This window comes from Drosophila subobscura, chromosome E, assembly GCF_008121235.1.
Source record: "Drosophila subobscura isolate 14011-0131.10 chromosome E, UCBerk_Dsub_1.0, whole genome shotgun sequence".
NCBI lineage: Eukaryota > Metazoa > Arthropoda > Insecta > Diptera > Drosophilidae > Drosophila > Drosophila subobscura.
Genome location: NC_048531.1, coordinates 6,121,611 through 6,138,375, shown reverse-complemented (window position 1 = coordinate 6,138,375; position 16,765 = coordinate 6,121,611). Strand labels below are relative to the sequence as shown.

Sequence of the window (16,765 nt, the reverse complement as noted above, 5' to 3'; positions counted from 1 at the left end):
ACCATTTAAACCCATTTTAGTATACATTCTAAAATTAGCTACTAATATTCTCTAGGTTTTATCAATTATGTGCCAATGCGTGCAAAAAGGTTTGTCGTAACGATTAATTGTTAAGGTTGCTTTTGTTTTAATTCTACGTTTCTTGCGTTTTAGCATTTTGTTTTTTCTCATTTTGTTTTTGTCATTTTGTTTGTTATGTATCTTTTAGTTTTTTCTTAAGGTCACATTGTTTATATCACTGAAAATCTAATTTAACTCTAATTAAAACTTAGATTAAAACAAAAGAAGGAAATTAAATTAAATATAAGGGAAAATCAACAAAGAAAAGAAATACAATTTTGCTGTCAACTTAAACATAATTATTGATGTTCCGCGATTAAAGCTTGTTTCAAAATATCAAAAAGTTGTCATTTTGTCATCCTGTTGTTTCTAATTACTATAAAATTAAGGCTATATATCTGTAGAATTTATGCCTATGTCTGCATGTTGGTGTGAGTGTGTATGTGTATATTAATGCGTATGAAATCTACAATTAAAAACTATGAACGCTTAATGGTAATCGTAATCTTCAACGTGTTTCCCTATAACGGTCATGTCTGCCTGTATCCGATTCTATGTCTGTCTGTCCATCTATCTATATAATGTGTGCGCTATATAATTCGATTTGAATTGTACTAAGTATGTGTGTGTGTGTGTATGGGTGAGTGTGGTTTTCTATCGAAAAGAAATTCGAGTCGTCATGGTTGATGCCAGAAACCATTTCATACAGTCGCTTCCTGCAAAACTCCGCAAACTGACCCACAAAACTTCTGCGAAGCTCGGGCTTATCGTTTCCTTCTGCCTTTCATGTATATAAAATAACAATTACACTATAAACTAACTAACGCACATGTTGGGAGTGTTGGGGGGATCGGGGTTTGGATTGGGATTTACTTTTCTTAAAGGTAGTATCAAATGCATTCGCCGGGATTCTGGGCACAATATTTTGGGAACAGGGCCTCCGCCTTGATGCCCAGCTCGACGAGGCGGGTGCGGAACAGCGAGATGCGGCGGAACACCTCCGGTGGCATAATATCCAGATCATGATCATCGCTGGGATCCGACCAGAGGCGCTCTCCCAGGGCACCGGCACGGGGCCACAGTCGATTGTCCAGCTGATTCTCGTCCACCTGCTCTGTCCACAGGCAGGCCTCACCGCCCAATACCTGAAAGGAGGTTAGAGATTAGCTATTTGTATTCTCCAATTTAAGCTAAAAAGACGAACCTGCTTTCGCCGCTTCTTGTCCAGACGCATGCGCTCCCAGGGCCGGTGCTTGTAGACATTCTGCCAGGTGCGATAGGGGGAGCAGGCGGCCTCACCCGTGCTCCTCCAGCTGCCGAAGCCGCAGTCCAAGTACCAGGCATCCACGTGCGAGAAAATCACGTTGTAGCCATTGTCCAGCAGGTCGTAGTTCTCCTGCCATGTGCTGCCGCCCCACACCTGCACCGTGAATTGACTGTTTGGAAGACACTTGGTGTTGGTCAGGGCGCTCGACCAGACGGCCAAGTATTTGGGGGAGACGCCATTGTTGGCCATCTTCAGCCTGTCGAAAGGAAAGCAGAAGTAGCTAGATATGTAGCAGGACATAGAGAGGTATGGGCTGCCTACCTGGCCATTGCCTGCAGCATGAAATCGCACCACAAGCCCCGCAGATCTGTGTCGTTGAAGTACTGGGCCCAGCAGTCGAGATTCACCTCATCGCCACCCAGATGAAAGAGGTCCGTGGGACCCGTCGCCTGCAGCAGCTCCTCGTAGAGGCGCTGCAGTATGAGGTAGGTGTGGTTGTTCTTCGGATTGAGCTGCCCGCACGGTGGCTCACCGCAGTAGAAGCTCCAGGGCTGCTGATTAATGCACACGGCCAGCTCGCCCATGCCCCGCTTGGGCCCCCAGTCCCAGCCATTGCCGGCATGGGCGGGGGCATCGATCTCCGGTATCACCTGCACGCCATGGATCCGTGCAAAGTCGACCACCTCGCGCACATCCTGCTCCGTGTACGTCTCGCTCTCCGAGTAGGCTCCGTGCTCGGCCAGCTCCGGATAGTTGCGCGAGATATAGGGAAAGCTCTGCGCATCCGTCAGATGCCAGTGGAAGCGATTCAGCTTGGCCAGACCCATTCCCATGATCGTCCGCTTGATCGCCTCCACCGAGAAGAAGTGGCGTGAGGTGTCGAGCATCAGGCCGCGATACCGGAACTTTGGGGCATCCTTCACCTTGCTGTTGACATACGTGTGCAGCAGGTGATCCTCGTCATCGAACCAGATCAGTTGCTGCAGCGTCGACAGTCCGTGGCGAGCCCCAAAGAACGAGTTAGCCTTGATCTCCACCAGCAGGCGATGGCTCTCCGCTTAAAACAAGTTGGAAGATGTTAGACAAGGCTTAGATCAGCTGATAATCTTCGTTTTGCTTACTTATTGTGGATAGCTGATAGCTCTCATCGTTGTCCAGGCTGAAGTCCACATCTCCGGACTTTTGCACGCTGATCTTCACCAGCAGACTCTCCAGACCGCCTGATCGTCTCTGGCCAGAAGTGGCAGCGCCCACCATATCGTTGTTCGATGACCACGATGACGATTCACTTTCGCCCATCTCAGCAGGACTGGCCGCGTAGTCCAGTCTCTGGATCTGGCGCAGATCCTTGAGGAAAGTGTCAAAGGCCAGCTGCAGCTGCTTGCGCACCTCTCGATGCGGCGTGTCCATTTCCAGTTGGACAATCTCCACGGAGAAGCTGGTTGTCTGGGCGCTGACAAGCGATTTAATGGTCGGCGCCGGCCAGATGTTCACGTACCCGCAGGTCATCGAACAGGTGATGAAGGAGACACGCTTGGCGGTCTTCCCGGCATGATAGCTCACCCGCATGCATCTGTCATTCTCGCATTTGTATGTCCAAAACTTCTCCACGGGTCTGCAAAATGAAGAGGAATGGGTTTCAGTCAGGGATTCATCTCCGTAATTAATATTTCACACTCACATGGGAAAGGCAGTGCCGTCCTTGTGGCTGTGGGGGCGTTCCAATGCCTCGCTGTAGGCCTGTGTCTTGCCGCCTCCCTGGTTCCAGTACAGCACGGTGAGGATGAAGATGGCGCCCGAGAGGAGCACCAGCAGAGCACGGCGCAGCGACACGGCCAGTGACATCTTAAAGAGATAACGTAGGCTGTAATTGAGATGGATATCCGGTTAATAATTGAGCCCCAAAGCAGCGTACACAAGTGCCCCATCCATCCCACCATCCATCCACGCAGCGGCTGACATCATCACCTGACAACAAACGTGGTTCATGGAACTAAACCAAACAATAAGAGGCCACATTAAGGGATTGAGCGGGGGATCGGGAGGGCCATGGGCGTGTCAATCCGTTCCGGTCTGCTCTACTTTCGTCGTGTAACGAGGACACTTCGAACTTTAATCAATGCTCGCGACTTGGGGGCTTGACTGGCGATAAAATCAAAGGAAATCCCCAAGCAAGAGACCTTCCTGCCACATGCCATTTAGCTGCGAATTGTTTGTCTTTCGCGACTTTTGCCCACACCAAAATGGGGAACATTTATATATATGTATATTTATGTACATGGGGTTTATGTATTTGCACATATGTACATACATACATTGCAAGCAGCTTTGGGCTGATGAACAGGCATCGTTACAATATTCCATATAAACTAGAAATTTTCAATATGTTTTATTATGTTGAATGCTAAAAGCTGGCTTGCTTTTAAAGGTAGATAAAGTGGTGATAGCAGGATTTCGGATTAACCATAACCCGTACACCATATCCCCACCTCAATTTCCTTAGCCTTAATATCAAATTTAATGCTTCCTTATCGATTTCAAATCAAATTACTTAACAAAAGAGTAAGAGTGCCATAAACCCAAATATTATATGTTTGATTCTGGGATTTTGCGTGTGGCACTTTTAAAGTTTCCATAGACGAGGGAACGAGGACAGGACCTTGCCACCAGTGAGTGGTGACTGCTGACTGGTGCCTGGCACCGCCTCGCAGCCGCACCCCCACACCTGTAACCTTTGCGTGCGACTGTGGCAATCGATGCTGGGGTTGGAACGCTTAAGGTTTCATGTGAAAATATGAAATACTTTCCCAGGACATGCAACACATGCACACACGTGTGTTATGATTAAAAAAGAAAAGCAGGAATCTTGCAGAACATGTGACATGGCTTTGGGTTTTAATACCCTGCCTTCTGGCAGCCCATGGCGATTGCTTGACCCACCCGCCGCCTCTGCCGATTCCATTCCCGTCATTAACCATGAAGGCTGTGAATAATAAATCAACAGGCATACATAATTAATGCATAAAAAGTGGCGAAGAGGGAGTGGGCGGAGTGTGTGGTGCAAGAAGAAAGGATTGCTGGCGCTCAACGGTGACAGCCTCATTAGTTGCCACAGAAATATGCCAAACACACGCACGCGTGTACACTAATTGCGGCTGTCGAAAATATTTGTATAAAATGTAGCCTACATTGCAGCGGCTTCGCCGTTTCCCTGGGACTCCCCCTCAATTCGGCTTGGCTTACCCTTGGCGCGTGCGCAGTGGCCCACTGAATGACCAGAAGCGCCAAAAACTATCCATCATCATCATCTCGTCCCCATCCGTGCTGTGTGTGTGAGTGTGTGTGTGTTTACGGGTGGTCCACGGCTCTAATGAGTCACGTTTCCGCCTGCCGCTGCCGCTGCCAGTGCCACTGCCGTCGCCCGCTGCTGCTGCCAACTGTTGAAAGGCGGCGTGACATACAAACAACAAAATGTGTCGTAGCTTTTTAGCTGCTGTCCTGTCGCCCTTCTGCCTCCTCCTGAATTGACAAATTTCCCTCCACACAAATCTAAAATTATGCCAGCGCACAGATTGAGATAGGAAAACTAAAATTGTAACAACTTTGGCGACATTCACGGCCGCCAAAGTAACAACAACAACAGCAACAACAACAACAACAACAACAGCTGCAACGACGACGACGGGGACGTGCTCTTCAGCAGGGCGCGCGCGACACTCGAGGTGTAGGCAACAACTATAGGGACCGTTACGCCGTGTGACTGTTAAGCCGCCATAGTCGCACGGATTTCAAGATTGTCGACTAGCCTTTCCCGCTCGTCGCCACCTCTACTTCCACAAAAGCTGTCGTCAAAAAAGCGGCTCACCCCACACAGACACACATCCACAAAGAGCGCAAAGCAAACAGAGAAAGCAGAAACAGAAAAAAACGAAGAAGCGAAGAAAGGTAGAGCGAATGAGAAGGTACAAATGGCGTGCAACTATTTACATATGTTCTTGGAGCAGTCGTTGCCCGCCGCCTGCGACTGTGTACAGCTGTCGACTGGGAGGACACACTGCCGCCCCCGAATAATGGGCACACCTTCGCACTCAAAATTTTAGGCATCTGTGTGTGCTGGGCAATAAATTAAAAGCAAATTTGCGCAAATTACACATGAATTTCAATTAGTTGCCAGTTGCTGGCAATTATAATGATGATTGCATATGCATAGGCCATTAAACGTGGCCAAAATGCAAATTTTCTACATTTGTTTCGGCGGGCGAACATGGTACATATTTTGTACATATTTAAAATTTCAACAAAGTTTACACTGAAGTAAGTGTACATTTTCCTCAGATGCATCATTTTATGGGTGATGGGTGGGAAAATAAATCTTTATTTACACATTTAATTAGCTACGATGAGTTCTTGAAGCAAAAAAGTGCGTTTAAACTGAATCATTTTCGTTTTCTCAGCAGCATCTGAATATTGTCAACAGGTGTCACTTTTTTCTGAACTGATTTGTCTGATTTTAGGAGCATGAGCTAGTTATTGTGTTGTATTGGCTGCCAGCCACAATATGTGGGACTGACAGTGTGACTTTCGAGTCGCATTATTATTTATGGTCGCATGCCGTGAAAAATGTCAGTTGGCGACAAGTGTTGTTCAAATGGCATGCACGGTTGCCACAACGACAGCAACAGTAGCAGCAGCAACAATAATGACAGCCCCCATACGAGTTGTACAAAAGCATTTGGCGCTCAATTTGATGTGAAACGTGCAGGAACCTCACACATGCACACACTCACAATCACTCACAGGACAGTGAAAAAAGAGAGAGAGAGAGAGATAAAATGAAAGAAAGGGGTTACAAAAGGAAGCTCAATACAAATAACTGTGCTTGGCCTTTGTAGTTGACTCTGTTCCTGTCGGCCTCTTGCTGCTCTCCTCCACCCTTTTCCACCTACGAGTACGAGCAGAGAAAGAGCGGGACAGCTGCAGCAAAAGAAAAATGGGCAACGCAACATGTAACAGGCAAACAGAAGGCAAAAGAAACCAACAGCAGCAGCAGCAGTAACCAGAAGAAGCCGCAACCCAAGGTGTATTAATAAAAGGTTTGGCAGTCCACGCGAGCAGCCTCTATTCTGTGCGTTCGCAAAGAGAGATTGAGTGGGAGAGAAACCAGTGTAGACCAAGTGCTAGTCCGCCTTACCCTCCATTTCATAAGCCTTGCACGAGATAAAGCCGAAGCAAGTTGAAACCAAAGCACAAGCCGAAGGTTGATGACGCGCTTCGGTTGCCTGGGCAACTTCGTCGTGCACACAACAGAACCGAGCAGAGCGTAGGGCAGAGGATAAGCCCAAGCCAAGTCGGTACGGCACGGGAGCAGAGCAGCGCGCACTGACTGACACTCGCAGCTAGCCAGCAAAGTCAAACTCAAGCCGGGCCCCAGTTGCAGCAGCGCAACCAAAGCATTTGCACAGACGCACGGCGACGCGACGGGCTCCACCGCGTGCCAAATAGAGGGAGTAACGGAGTTCCCTTATCAGTTGCCTTGGCCATCGATCGCACTGCTTCTGCTGTTGCTGCTCCCTTCGCTCTCACTACGAGCTCTAGTTACTTGAATGTTAGTTAGTGTGGTTGCGCGCGCGGAACAGAGCAAGGGCTAGTTCTCGCAAGTCTGTGCTTGTCCTTGCTTAGGGCTAGGGCACTAGCACTAGAACACTCGACCGCTGAGAGTGTGCCGTACCGTGCCGTTTCGTGTGTGGAGGTGTGCGTGCTAATGGCCTTGTAATGTGTGTTCCAAGCTAATCGTTATGCAATCGACAGTGAAATTCCAGTGAAATAATGTCTTTGAAACGTTATGCAACGCTGCTCGCGGCGGTCACTCCCCAAAATCCGCACAATGCAACGACTATCTCAACGGTCGTGTCCGAAACAACCATTGCCCCATCATCCGTCGCTCCAGGCAGCGCCGAGGATTCCCAATCGCAGTCTCAGGAGCATGGCAGCACCTCATCCTCATCATTTACCACCTTCTATAGCAGCGGGTTGGGTCTGTATCATCAGCGTGGTGTCTCCGGATCTGCAGGCAATGTCGGAGGCGGAGGCGGAGGAGGTGCAGCTGGAGCGGGCGGACCCCAGACATATGCAAATGTTGTCAACGGGAATGTGAATCTGCTGCTGGGCGGGTAAGTCACATGCACCTACGTACATATTTATGTATGAGATTCATGTCCCTCACACACACACACACACACCCCATAATCAGTGAATCAGTGAGAAGGGAATGCATCACATGCTAAAGGTGGATAAAGGGTACAACCAGGTGAGATGTCTGTGCCACGGGGGAAATGCGGAAGAGTGAGTGTCTGACAAATCAGAGATTGCAAAGTTTTGCTCACTATTTACGAAATATTAATGGTGCCTTCCTTCACTCGTGATTTCTGTCAGAAATGTTGGAGAACTTCGAGTATGCAGGATCCCTTGAGCTAATCAAAAATTCTACAGTATACTTCTTGGGGCATGCATCAAAGCCAACATCATTCTGAGTTTTCATGAAAAATGTGCTCGTAAATTAAATTTAAATGGCTACGAAAATTGCCGTAATTGTAGACACATTTTTTTAGATGGATAATGCCACACACACACACAATAAGGGTAACATTGCAGCAACACTCATAGATCATGCCACAAGCTTGATTTATGAGTCGGAGATGGAAATTAATAAACATCAACATTTGATGCGCCTGCAAGCAAGATGTCACTCAGTCCTTCCACCATTTTTGGACATAATAATAATTATAATTGCGTTTATCCGCTTCTCCTGCTTCTTCTTCGGTTGAAATCCCCACCCCAGCAGCGCATCCTTCTGCCACTTTTTGTGTGCAACATGAGCTCTGTCTCAAGCAATTGGGTTAACGAAAAATATCCCAAAAAAAAGGACTAAGACCCAGGAATTGTCAACAGACTTTTATAGTTTTTTTTTTGTTATACATACATATATTTGATGTCTGTAAACATCACGCGCGCCACAAAACGAACGAAAACTTAATTTTAACTACATTTTTATCGATTGTCTTTGGCGATTCATTGAAAATAGCTCGAATAAAAACAATCTGTAGAAGGGGGACATCACATGCTCCAACGCTGTCTCTATCCGCCCGTCCTTTGATACAGTGGATGGACTAAAAGGCGGCCCCTTAATGAACTGTTGACATGCGAGAAATTGCGTGAAGCGAGGAAAGTGAACAGCTCAAAGGCAGCTCAAAGGAGGGCCGGATGAGCCAGCGGAACACTGGACAGACACAAACACACACACAGACAAGTGGGACATCATATTGTTGCATTCTAAAGTGGATTAGGTGACGTCAGTGGCTTGTCTTCTGTGTAACAGATTTGTGCGAGCCTCTAGCCGTGGGTAATCACTGGGTAATAAGTTCTTCAACGGCGAGGCTAAAAGGCAAATTCGATAACTGGCAATCACGACGATGATACTCCAACGATTCTAGGACAGGGAAGCGAAGGGAATGGTAATTTATTGGCAAAGAAATACTATATAAACGCGATGGTAAATCCAAGTCAAGCGTTCAGGCCATTACCATCAGAGCTGCAGGCCATCGAAAAGCGACAAGGGAAAATAATTCAAATTAAATACGGGGGCAAGTCCCCAGGTACAAGTATCAAAAACTATCAGAATAATGGAATTTGTGTGTTTATTGAAGATAAAAGCTTTCAATGTCTCAGAAAATGATGTTGTTAAAAACTGAATGGCTTTCAAGTATTTTAGAAAGCTTATTGACAAAGATTTTTGTGTTCACATTTTGTGTTTTTAATCTAAAAAGAATTAGGCCCACAAAAACCAATTATAGTCAACAGTTGGTTGCCTCTTGTAGGGTCATCCTTTCATTGTTTGCAACGAGAAAATTATCTTTATTTGTTGCACACACAAATTACAGACATCAGCCCAAAGCCCAGGCTATAATATCAAACAACAATAACTGCATTATTCTAATTAAAACTACAATAGAGTGACACAATAATGGGGAATATCCATCAGGTTAGATGTGGTCGGAAAGGAAGAGGAAACAAAATAATTTGTTAAAGGAATTTATGTTATCAATACGCAAGCAGAGAGCGTCCAAAAAGGACACACACACACACACACAAACACACACTCAGACAAGACACAATGAGCATTTGTGCAATTTGTCCAGCAGAATTAATAGATGTCCAAAATTGTAATAATATTATCATTATTATGGCCATTATCTATTATGGTAATCAATTCCATTCTCATTCCATTCCCATTCAACCACGAACATACTTCTACATATTTACATGCATATGTGGATGTTGTATCCTTTGGCACATGGATTATTATTGTATTTGCATTGTACATATTTCGTGTTTTTGGGTTGTTATTGTTGCAGGGCCATGCTCTCCCTGGTGACAACCATATTGTGCGTCGTCTGCTATTGCTGCCACCGCAATATCAAAAAGCGAACGGAGGCCGCCTACAGGCAGCAGCAGCATCAATGGCTGGAGACGGATCCAAACATGGAAATCTATAGCGTTGAGCAGGTGAGTTTACAACTGCATTTGCCCCCCCAGCCATTGACCCCCCCAAGTGGTTACAGGGCAAAGGTTACATTATCAAAGGCCATGGTTCAGTGAGGGAATGATGTTGCAATTGATTGGAATGCTTCAGGCCACTAATTGTGCAACAAATTGAATTTAAGAAATAAAATACAAGTGAAGGAAAGCCATGACTGGGAATTGAGTAGAAATCAATGCTTGTTGATGTTATTTATAGCGTGAACTATTTGCGGATTCTGCAGGAGCTGCTCTCAAATGAATGATGAAGAAAGTTCCAAAGGGAAAGAGCTGTGGAATTTATGGCACTGCATTTCATAAACAGCTTCCCACTACTTTACTTTTGATTGTTATATAAAATAATAATAATTACTAGAATAATTACTCATCAAATATGCCCGACAATTGCTTAATCTTCTATTCACTGATTTAATGATCCAGCAGTTTAAATGTCAAATCCTAATTGTTGTATAACCACGAATAACAATCAGTGGACGATTTTCCAATTGGCCAAAGTATAAATAAATTAGTATGGCCACAAGAATCGGCTAGACATTCGTGGGCAGGTAGACTTGCTCCCCTTCGACCTCCTGCCAGTGGCCCTGCTTCAAGTTTAAGCCAACTTTTCAAGGCGACAGTTTCAAAGCAAGACAGCAAGTGGCACAGAAGGAGGCAGCATAAGATGGTAGGAGTAGAAGAAGGGGTGGGGGTTAATGGATATTTATGCGGCAAATTTAACAGGTGCCATGGCAGCAACAACAACAGCAGCAACAACAACAAAGTGATTTGACCACAGCAGAAAAAGGGCGCGACATTCGGTTTGTGCTGCTGCCACCAACGTCGGGCGCGCCGCTTGCAAGTGCCACAAATAGGGTGACGGCGGCGGCGGCGGCACTTGGAAGCCGCCATTAGAGGCCGCACTCACTTGGCCTTAGGCTTTATTAAGTTACAAGCAAAGAGAAACCACTGCCACCACCACCACCCACGACACCAAACACTGCCATCCGTCAGTTCATTGTGGTTTGTTGGCCCACTGGGAGATGGCCCGAAAGAAGAACGGCAAAAGGCAGATGGCGGCTCAGCGTAAATCAACGTTAGCCTGTCCTGCCGCAAAAATGTCAACTGTGGACAGTTCTCCCATTGCAGCAGCAGGAGAAGGGACTGGGATTGGGATTGGGATAGAAACTGCTGTAGACAGCAGTAGAACTGGTGGGGCAGTGGATGAAGATGGGCTGAGGCAGAGGCAGCTGGGCAACTAAATTTATGATGTGTGCAATTTAAACTTTTTATTTGGTTGCGTTCACGCCTGACGCTACATTAATGGAGTAAATTACATCCAGTTCTGGCAGAGAAAGAGAGAGATATTCGTTGATTTTCGAGTATATTACAACATGAATGCCTCTTTTCACTTTTCATTGCAGTGCTACGAGACATCTGGACTGTTCATGGGCGACTCCACGGACGGACTCTCGGTTATACCGACCCTACACCACGAGCCACCGCCCTCCTACGATGCGGTGGTGCTGCACGAGCAACAATTGCTGCAGCAACAACAGCAGCACCAGCAGCAGTTGGAGCAGATCCAGCTGCAGCAGCAGCAGATCCTGATGCAGCGCGTCTCGCCACCGCCCGGCTATCGATCGTCGCTGGACATCAACACCCACCACCATCAGGGCGCTGTGGGCGGCTGCAGTCGAGGCACGCCTGATGGCAGTGTGGATGCCTTGGCCAGTGGATCGGGCGGAATCAGAGGAGCAGCCGGAGGCGGGGCATTGGTCAATAAGCAGCTGCAGCTGGCACTGAACGCCCAATCCTGCTGCTCCCTGCAGCGGGCGGAGGTGGAGAGCATGTGGAATGCCACGGAAATGGAGAACATGTGGAATGCAGGAGCGGCTGCGGTTGCCGCCCGACGTGGACATTGCCTGGAAATGGAAACGCTGCAGCCACCATCGATGACGCTGCCACCAGCGGTGCCGCTGGCCCTGCAGGGCAGAAAGCACGGCGGTCAGCAGAGCTTCGGGCTAAACACCTTGGGGCTCCGCTACCTGCAGCAGAGCCACCAGCACAGTCACTACCGACGCGGCTGTCCGCTCTGCGGCAAGTTCCGCTACGAGGCGGAAGCTGAAGTGGAGGCGGAAGATGAGGTCAACCCATGTGACATGTCTGTGGAAAGCGGATCCATGAGGAGCAGAGAGCTGCCGTCGGAGGATGCCAATGAGAATGGAGTATTGGAGGGTGCTGAGCCGGCAACAAGTCCCTGCCCCTGCACCAACAACTGCGACAACGAGGATGGAAACGGCAACCACATGATTGGCGAGGCCCTGCTATCCGATGAGGCAAATGGAAATATCCAACCCGCAACACAGGAAGCAATCAACGAGACAACCACCACAGCCATCTCCGCTGTCACCGATGAAAATGACAACGCAGCTGCGGCAGCCACGCCATCGGCCACAAATGAGGAGGAGCAGCCGGGTGGCAGCCAAGAGCAGCATCAGGATTTGAGCAGCATCAATGCGAACGGCTTCATCAGCATGGACATGAGCAAAATCATTGACAGATCGGGTCTGCCGACGTATGAGGGCGCCCTGAAGCTCGAGTCCAGTGGCTACGTGTAGGAGCGCTGTCCGATGATTTCTGGCAAGATCATAGCTTGAGTTAGCTATAAATAATCTATGGATACCTAGATCACAAATGTGCTTTAATTATGGAATAAGATGGCACTCTCTTTGGACAGCTGTGAAATAGCAAAAAGTATTTGTTCGGTTCACTCAACGCACTAGGTAATCCGTTTTGTAGTTCCTTTAGTTTGATAGTTAATCAGGTTTAACTGATCTCACAGAATGAGTAAGATTCGTTATTGTTATTGTTTGATCTCGTGGATTACTTTCTTCTATTATTTTCTTCTATTAAAGATAGAGAACATCCCTACAAGATCAATTGTACTCAGATTAACTTCACACGCACCTCAGTTTGTTGATCTCTTTGGATCTCTGGATCTCTCTCTTGTAAGCTAAGAAATTATAAAGAAAATATGATCCTAATTTCTAGTATTAAGCCCATATGCATATCCCTGTAAATGTTCGTTTCAGGCAAGAATATCAATAAAAAAAAAGATAACAACAAATGGAAAGAGCAACAGTCCCTGATCGGGCGGCCTTAACCCTAATAAGTACGATTACAATAATATTATCTTGTGTGTTTTGCTACACCGAACGCAATCCAATTGATTTTGTATTATACGCCCATTCCTCCCATTCCCCTTCCCATAATAGTAGAAAAGAGCGAAATGAGAACGAAAAGGAAAACAGAAAAACGAAAGCAGGGCGATGAATGACATGCAAACAAATCGTCAAAGTCGACGACTAACAAGCGGGAAAAGAACAGAGCAGACAATACCCCGCTATCTCGCTCAATCCCTCTTCCATTCGACCCGGTCACACTGCACTTAGCCATGGGCTAACGGGACAGACAACGGGGCCTTTATGTCTCCCGTCTCTGTCTGGATCATTTGCATAAAGGACAGCGAAGCAACTGTAGGCAAGGAAGAGAAGAATATAATTTAGAGATGAACAAGCCACGACGACTTATGGATGTCCTCTCTTGTGGAAGTTGGCAGTGAAGTGAATAAATGAACTATCAAGCTGATATTTAACCTCGAACTTTGAACACTAAAAGTCGTAGTACTCTTCGAAAGAGTATCAAAATGCATTTGCCGTGAGTGGTGTTTTTATTATTGTTGGTGCGGCGAAACAATGGTCTCTCTTCTTTATCTTAACAACAAACTAGTTAGATGCACACATAATTTTCCACAATTACACTGGGAGGAAGGGGATATACAGGTCCCGCTTTTATGCAACCTTGAATTGCCCGCGGGGCGGTGTGTGGAGGAACTGTGGGGTGCAGGGTTCAGGGCGAAAAGCCATATAATCGAATGTAATTATGCTGGGATCGATGTAAAAGTCTAAGCGGCTTTTTGCAAGTGATTTTCAAGGCACTCTCTTCATGGAAAATCCTACTCGACCCCAATCAAATATTCATAATCCTCTTGTGATTTTTGATTCTTTCGTTTTATTTCACTTCCGACATGATTTCGTTTAGCACAACACTTCGCAGCTAACCTGAAACCCACTTCACCCACATACCGTCGTGTCAGCAGCATTTTTCTGTATAAAAAAATTGGTAAATTTTCATAAGAGTTGTGTCGGCAATAAACCAAAAAACCCGAATATCGTATTATTTATGGCCATGCCAAAGAGAGTTCCTTGCGGTTGGCGTTGGCAATACGAGTGCACGATTCAGCCGGGACGGGAGGAGGCGCGCGCTTTGTTGATAATTGCAAACTGAATGTGATGCGCTACGTTAGTGGCACAACAAGTTGAGGCACAGTAGACGACCCAGCACCCCACAGCAGCAGAGTGGCAGTCGCAGCCGCAGCCGCAGCAAAAAAGCAGAAAGAGGTCTAAGCACTGGCATCGAAGCTTTAAATACCCTAGAAGAACATTCTTTCATTAATTACACTATCGATTCTATGTTCGATCGGTTCTAAGATACCAAAACTATAAGCTGTCCATGGGAAAATGGAAATACGAGAAATGCCTTCTCTCTGCTGTTGCTGCTGATAAATAATAAACATAATTTATGGGCTCTGTAGTGTCAAAGCATGTTGCAAAATTACCATACCCGTATGCTAGCCTGCTAGGGGGGGTATCAAAAAAGACAGAAAAGAGAGCGCTAGACGCCAGATAATGTGCATGTGTGCAGGCCAAACAAAATAGAGCGCACGAGAGCTGAATAGAAGGGAACTGAAAATGAAAATGAGACCTGAACCGAGCAGAACAGAATGACGGCATGGGCATGGAGCATGGGGTTGGGAGCACGAGGCATGGTGGGTGTCTGGGTTGGGAATGCCGCAAACTGCGCATCGCCGTTTGACCCTTGGCTGAGCAGCTCTCGTTCGCCTGCTTCGATTTATTAATAAAACCAGAGAGCCAGAGAGAGAGGGACCCACATGCACACACACAGGGGAGGGGACCGTCGACCAGTCGGCACCGGCGTCCGAGGTGGATTGGGGGCAGGTGTCGGTGTCGTTGTCGTCGTCGTCGTCGTCGTTGGTGTGAACAAGCACATGCCCATACAATTGGCTTTCCTCTCTCATATTTATAATTACTGCAAATTGTCGCTTAAAATGTTGTGCTCCCCTGCCAAAAGCACTCGAACTACTTATTGTAGGAGTGTGTCATCGTCATTGGTGCTTGCTGGCATCATCCACAGAAGCATCATTATGTGCTGCTGGCACGTGCTTAAAAATAGACTCCAATCGACTATACCATTTGACAATTATGACCTAAAAATTCGGTTAAAAATATCTACTAATGGGAGAGAGATAATCTTCGAGAGTTTTAATGCCCTTACCGACCAATGTAAAGAGTGTTTATTGGCATTAGGCAATAGTAATTGATACAAGAAACGGCTGTTATGTGGTTTAAAATGGATTATTATAACTAATCGAAGCAGCTGTCGAATTCAGGTACTGAAAATACTTTAGTTTTTCTTCAAATTACTTAGCTTCAAATTAGAAACAGGTTTTTAAGAGGATTTCCAGATAACAAATAGATTCTCTGGTAAAAGTAATGCCTGGAATTAGCTGCAACTATTGTTTGCAGTGGATTTTAATGTGAAATTCATTAAACCAGACTTAACGATAAGAGAATTTCGAAATGATATTTTGCTGACTCCCCCCCGAGCGTTTAGCTGATAAGCAAAAAAAAATAAATGAAATAAAAATGCACACACACACACACACAACACATGTATGCATATAAATGTTCATATATTATGAGCACAAACCACTGTTATAATCGTGTATCGCTTCCGCTAAACAGCATCCAGTAGCTGGGGTGCCGCAAACTGTCGTCTCCAGGGGATCGACAGAGGCGATGGATGCGGACTGCCGTAAACAGTAGCCCAGCCCCGATAGATAGCACCCCAAAAAGCAAACAATAATGGGAGTGTGTAGTGGCGTGTGTCGGGGCATGTAGAAGTGGGCCAGCCAGGCTACAGCAACAATGGAAAAGCGCAAAAACCGAAAGTAAAAGTGCAAATAGCCAAAAAGATGCCAACACACGTATTGCCCTGCCCGCCTGCCAACCGCAAAGCACACTCTGACACACACACACTCCATTCCCCACAAACGCACAGAAAAACGAAGGCAGCGAGGAGAGGAGACTTACCCACTCTGTGGATTGGAATGCTCTTTGCATGTCCTGATTTCTTCCGTCGTCAGGCCAAAGCGGAGGGAGGCTAGACGCGGATAAGTGGACGATGGTGGGTGTGAGGATGAGGATCCTAGGGTGATGGTGCTGGTGCTGGTGCAGGTGTGGCCGCTGCCGTTGCGAGGGGAAGAATATGTGGCAGCACACTTGTGGTGGTTATTGCTTAGCGTGTTTCTGTGCCGCAGCCAGATTACTTATTGCACATATTACATCTTTAATTTAACTTAATTCATGTTGTAATTCCTTCACAAACTGCACACGACGACAGATCGAATCGAATCGAAAGAGTTGAGGGTGCGGTGGTAAGGAGGGGGTGTGGAAAATCTGTCTGGATGCGGATTCTGCGGCGCGTAACTGTTATTTCGTGTTGGTTATTGCTTAGGTTTCAGTCGTTCACTTGGCAGATACTATATGCCATTCAATTTAATACTTATTGCACGTCCCGCACACGTGGGGGCTTGGGTTTTGAAACAATTAAAAAGCGCTTGGGGCAAACATTTTATTTTATTTGCAAAAAAACAAAAAACAAAATCGGCGACTGACCGTATGGCGAAAGCCGACAATTACCTGTTGTTTGTTTAACGAAAAT

General features: G+C 46.5%; 2 protein-coding genes across 5 annotated transcripts; one reads left to right on the top strand and one right to left on the bottom strand.

Moving 5' to 3' along the window:
• Positions 1-169: 169 nt before the first annotated feature.
• On the bottom strand, positions 170-16,684 carry LOC117890018 (probable beta-hexosaminidase fdl). 3 transcript variants are annotated; one of them, XM_034794621.1, is made up of 6 exons: positions 16,135-16,684; positions 3,009-3,191; positions 2,449-2,942; positions 1,649-2,384; positions 1,265-1,583; positions 170-1,205 (listed from the first exon to the last, which is right to left on the bottom strand). In XM_034794621.1, the coding sequence occupies exons 2-6, from the start codon at positions 3,170-3,172 to the stop codon at positions 951-953; spliced, it is 1,968 nt and encodes a 655-aa protein (XP_034650512.1). In that variant the 5' UTR covers positions 3,173-3,191; positions 16,135-16,684; the 3' UTR covers positions 170-950. The 3 variants fall into 3 exon arrangements, with proteins under 3 accessions (XP_034650512.1, XP_034650513.1, XP_034650514.1); XM_034794622.1 differs by having other exon boundaries at positions 16,141-16,684; XM_034794623.1 differs by lacking the exon at positions 16,135-16,684 and adding an exon at positions 3,643-3,663.
• Positions 6,374-13,016, top strand: LOC117890019. Of its 2 annotated transcripts, XM_034794625.1 has the most exons (4): positions 6,374-6,379; positions 7,275-7,497; positions 9,739-9,889; positions 11,323-13,016. In XM_034794625.1, the coding sequence occupies exons 3-4, from the start codon at positions 9,743-9,745 to the stop codon at positions 12,517-12,519; spliced, it is 1,344 nt and encodes a 447-aa protein (XP_034650516.1). In that variant the 5' UTR covers positions 6,374-6,379; positions 7,275-7,497; positions 9,739-9,742; the 3' UTR covers positions 12,520-13,016. The 2 variants fall into 2 exon arrangements, with proteins under 2 accessions (XP_034650516.1, XP_034650515.1); XM_034794624.1 differs by lacking the exon at positions 6,374-6,379 and having other exon boundaries at positions 6,742-7,497.
• Positions 16,685-16,765: the final 81 nt, after the last annotated feature.

Coding starts and splice junctions, on each gene's coding strand:
- LOC117890018 (XM_034794621.1), bottom strand. CDS start 3,172: ATGTCACTGGCCGTGTCGCTGCGCCGTGCTCTGCTGGTGCTCCTCTCG. Junction 1,584..1,648: donor ATGCTGCAGGCAATGGCCAG/GTAGGCAGCCCA, acceptor TCCTTTCGACAG/GCTGAAGATGGCCAACAATG. Junction 1,206..1,264: donor ACAAGAAGCGGCGAAAGCAG/GTTCGTCTTTTT, acceptor ACCTCCTTTCAG/GTATTGGGCGGTGAGGCCTG.
- LOC117890019 (XM_034794624.1), top strand. CDS start 7,154: ATGTCTTTGAAACGTTATGCAACGCTGCTCGCGGCGGTCACTCCCCAA. Junction 7,498..9,738: donor GTGAATCTGCTGCTGGGCGG/GTAAGTCACATG, acceptor TTATTGTTGCAG/GGCCATGCTCTCCCTGGTGA. Junction 9,890..11,322: donor AAATCTATAGCGTTGAGCAG/GTGAGTTTACAA, acceptor TTTTCATTGCAG/TGCTACGAGACATCTGGACT.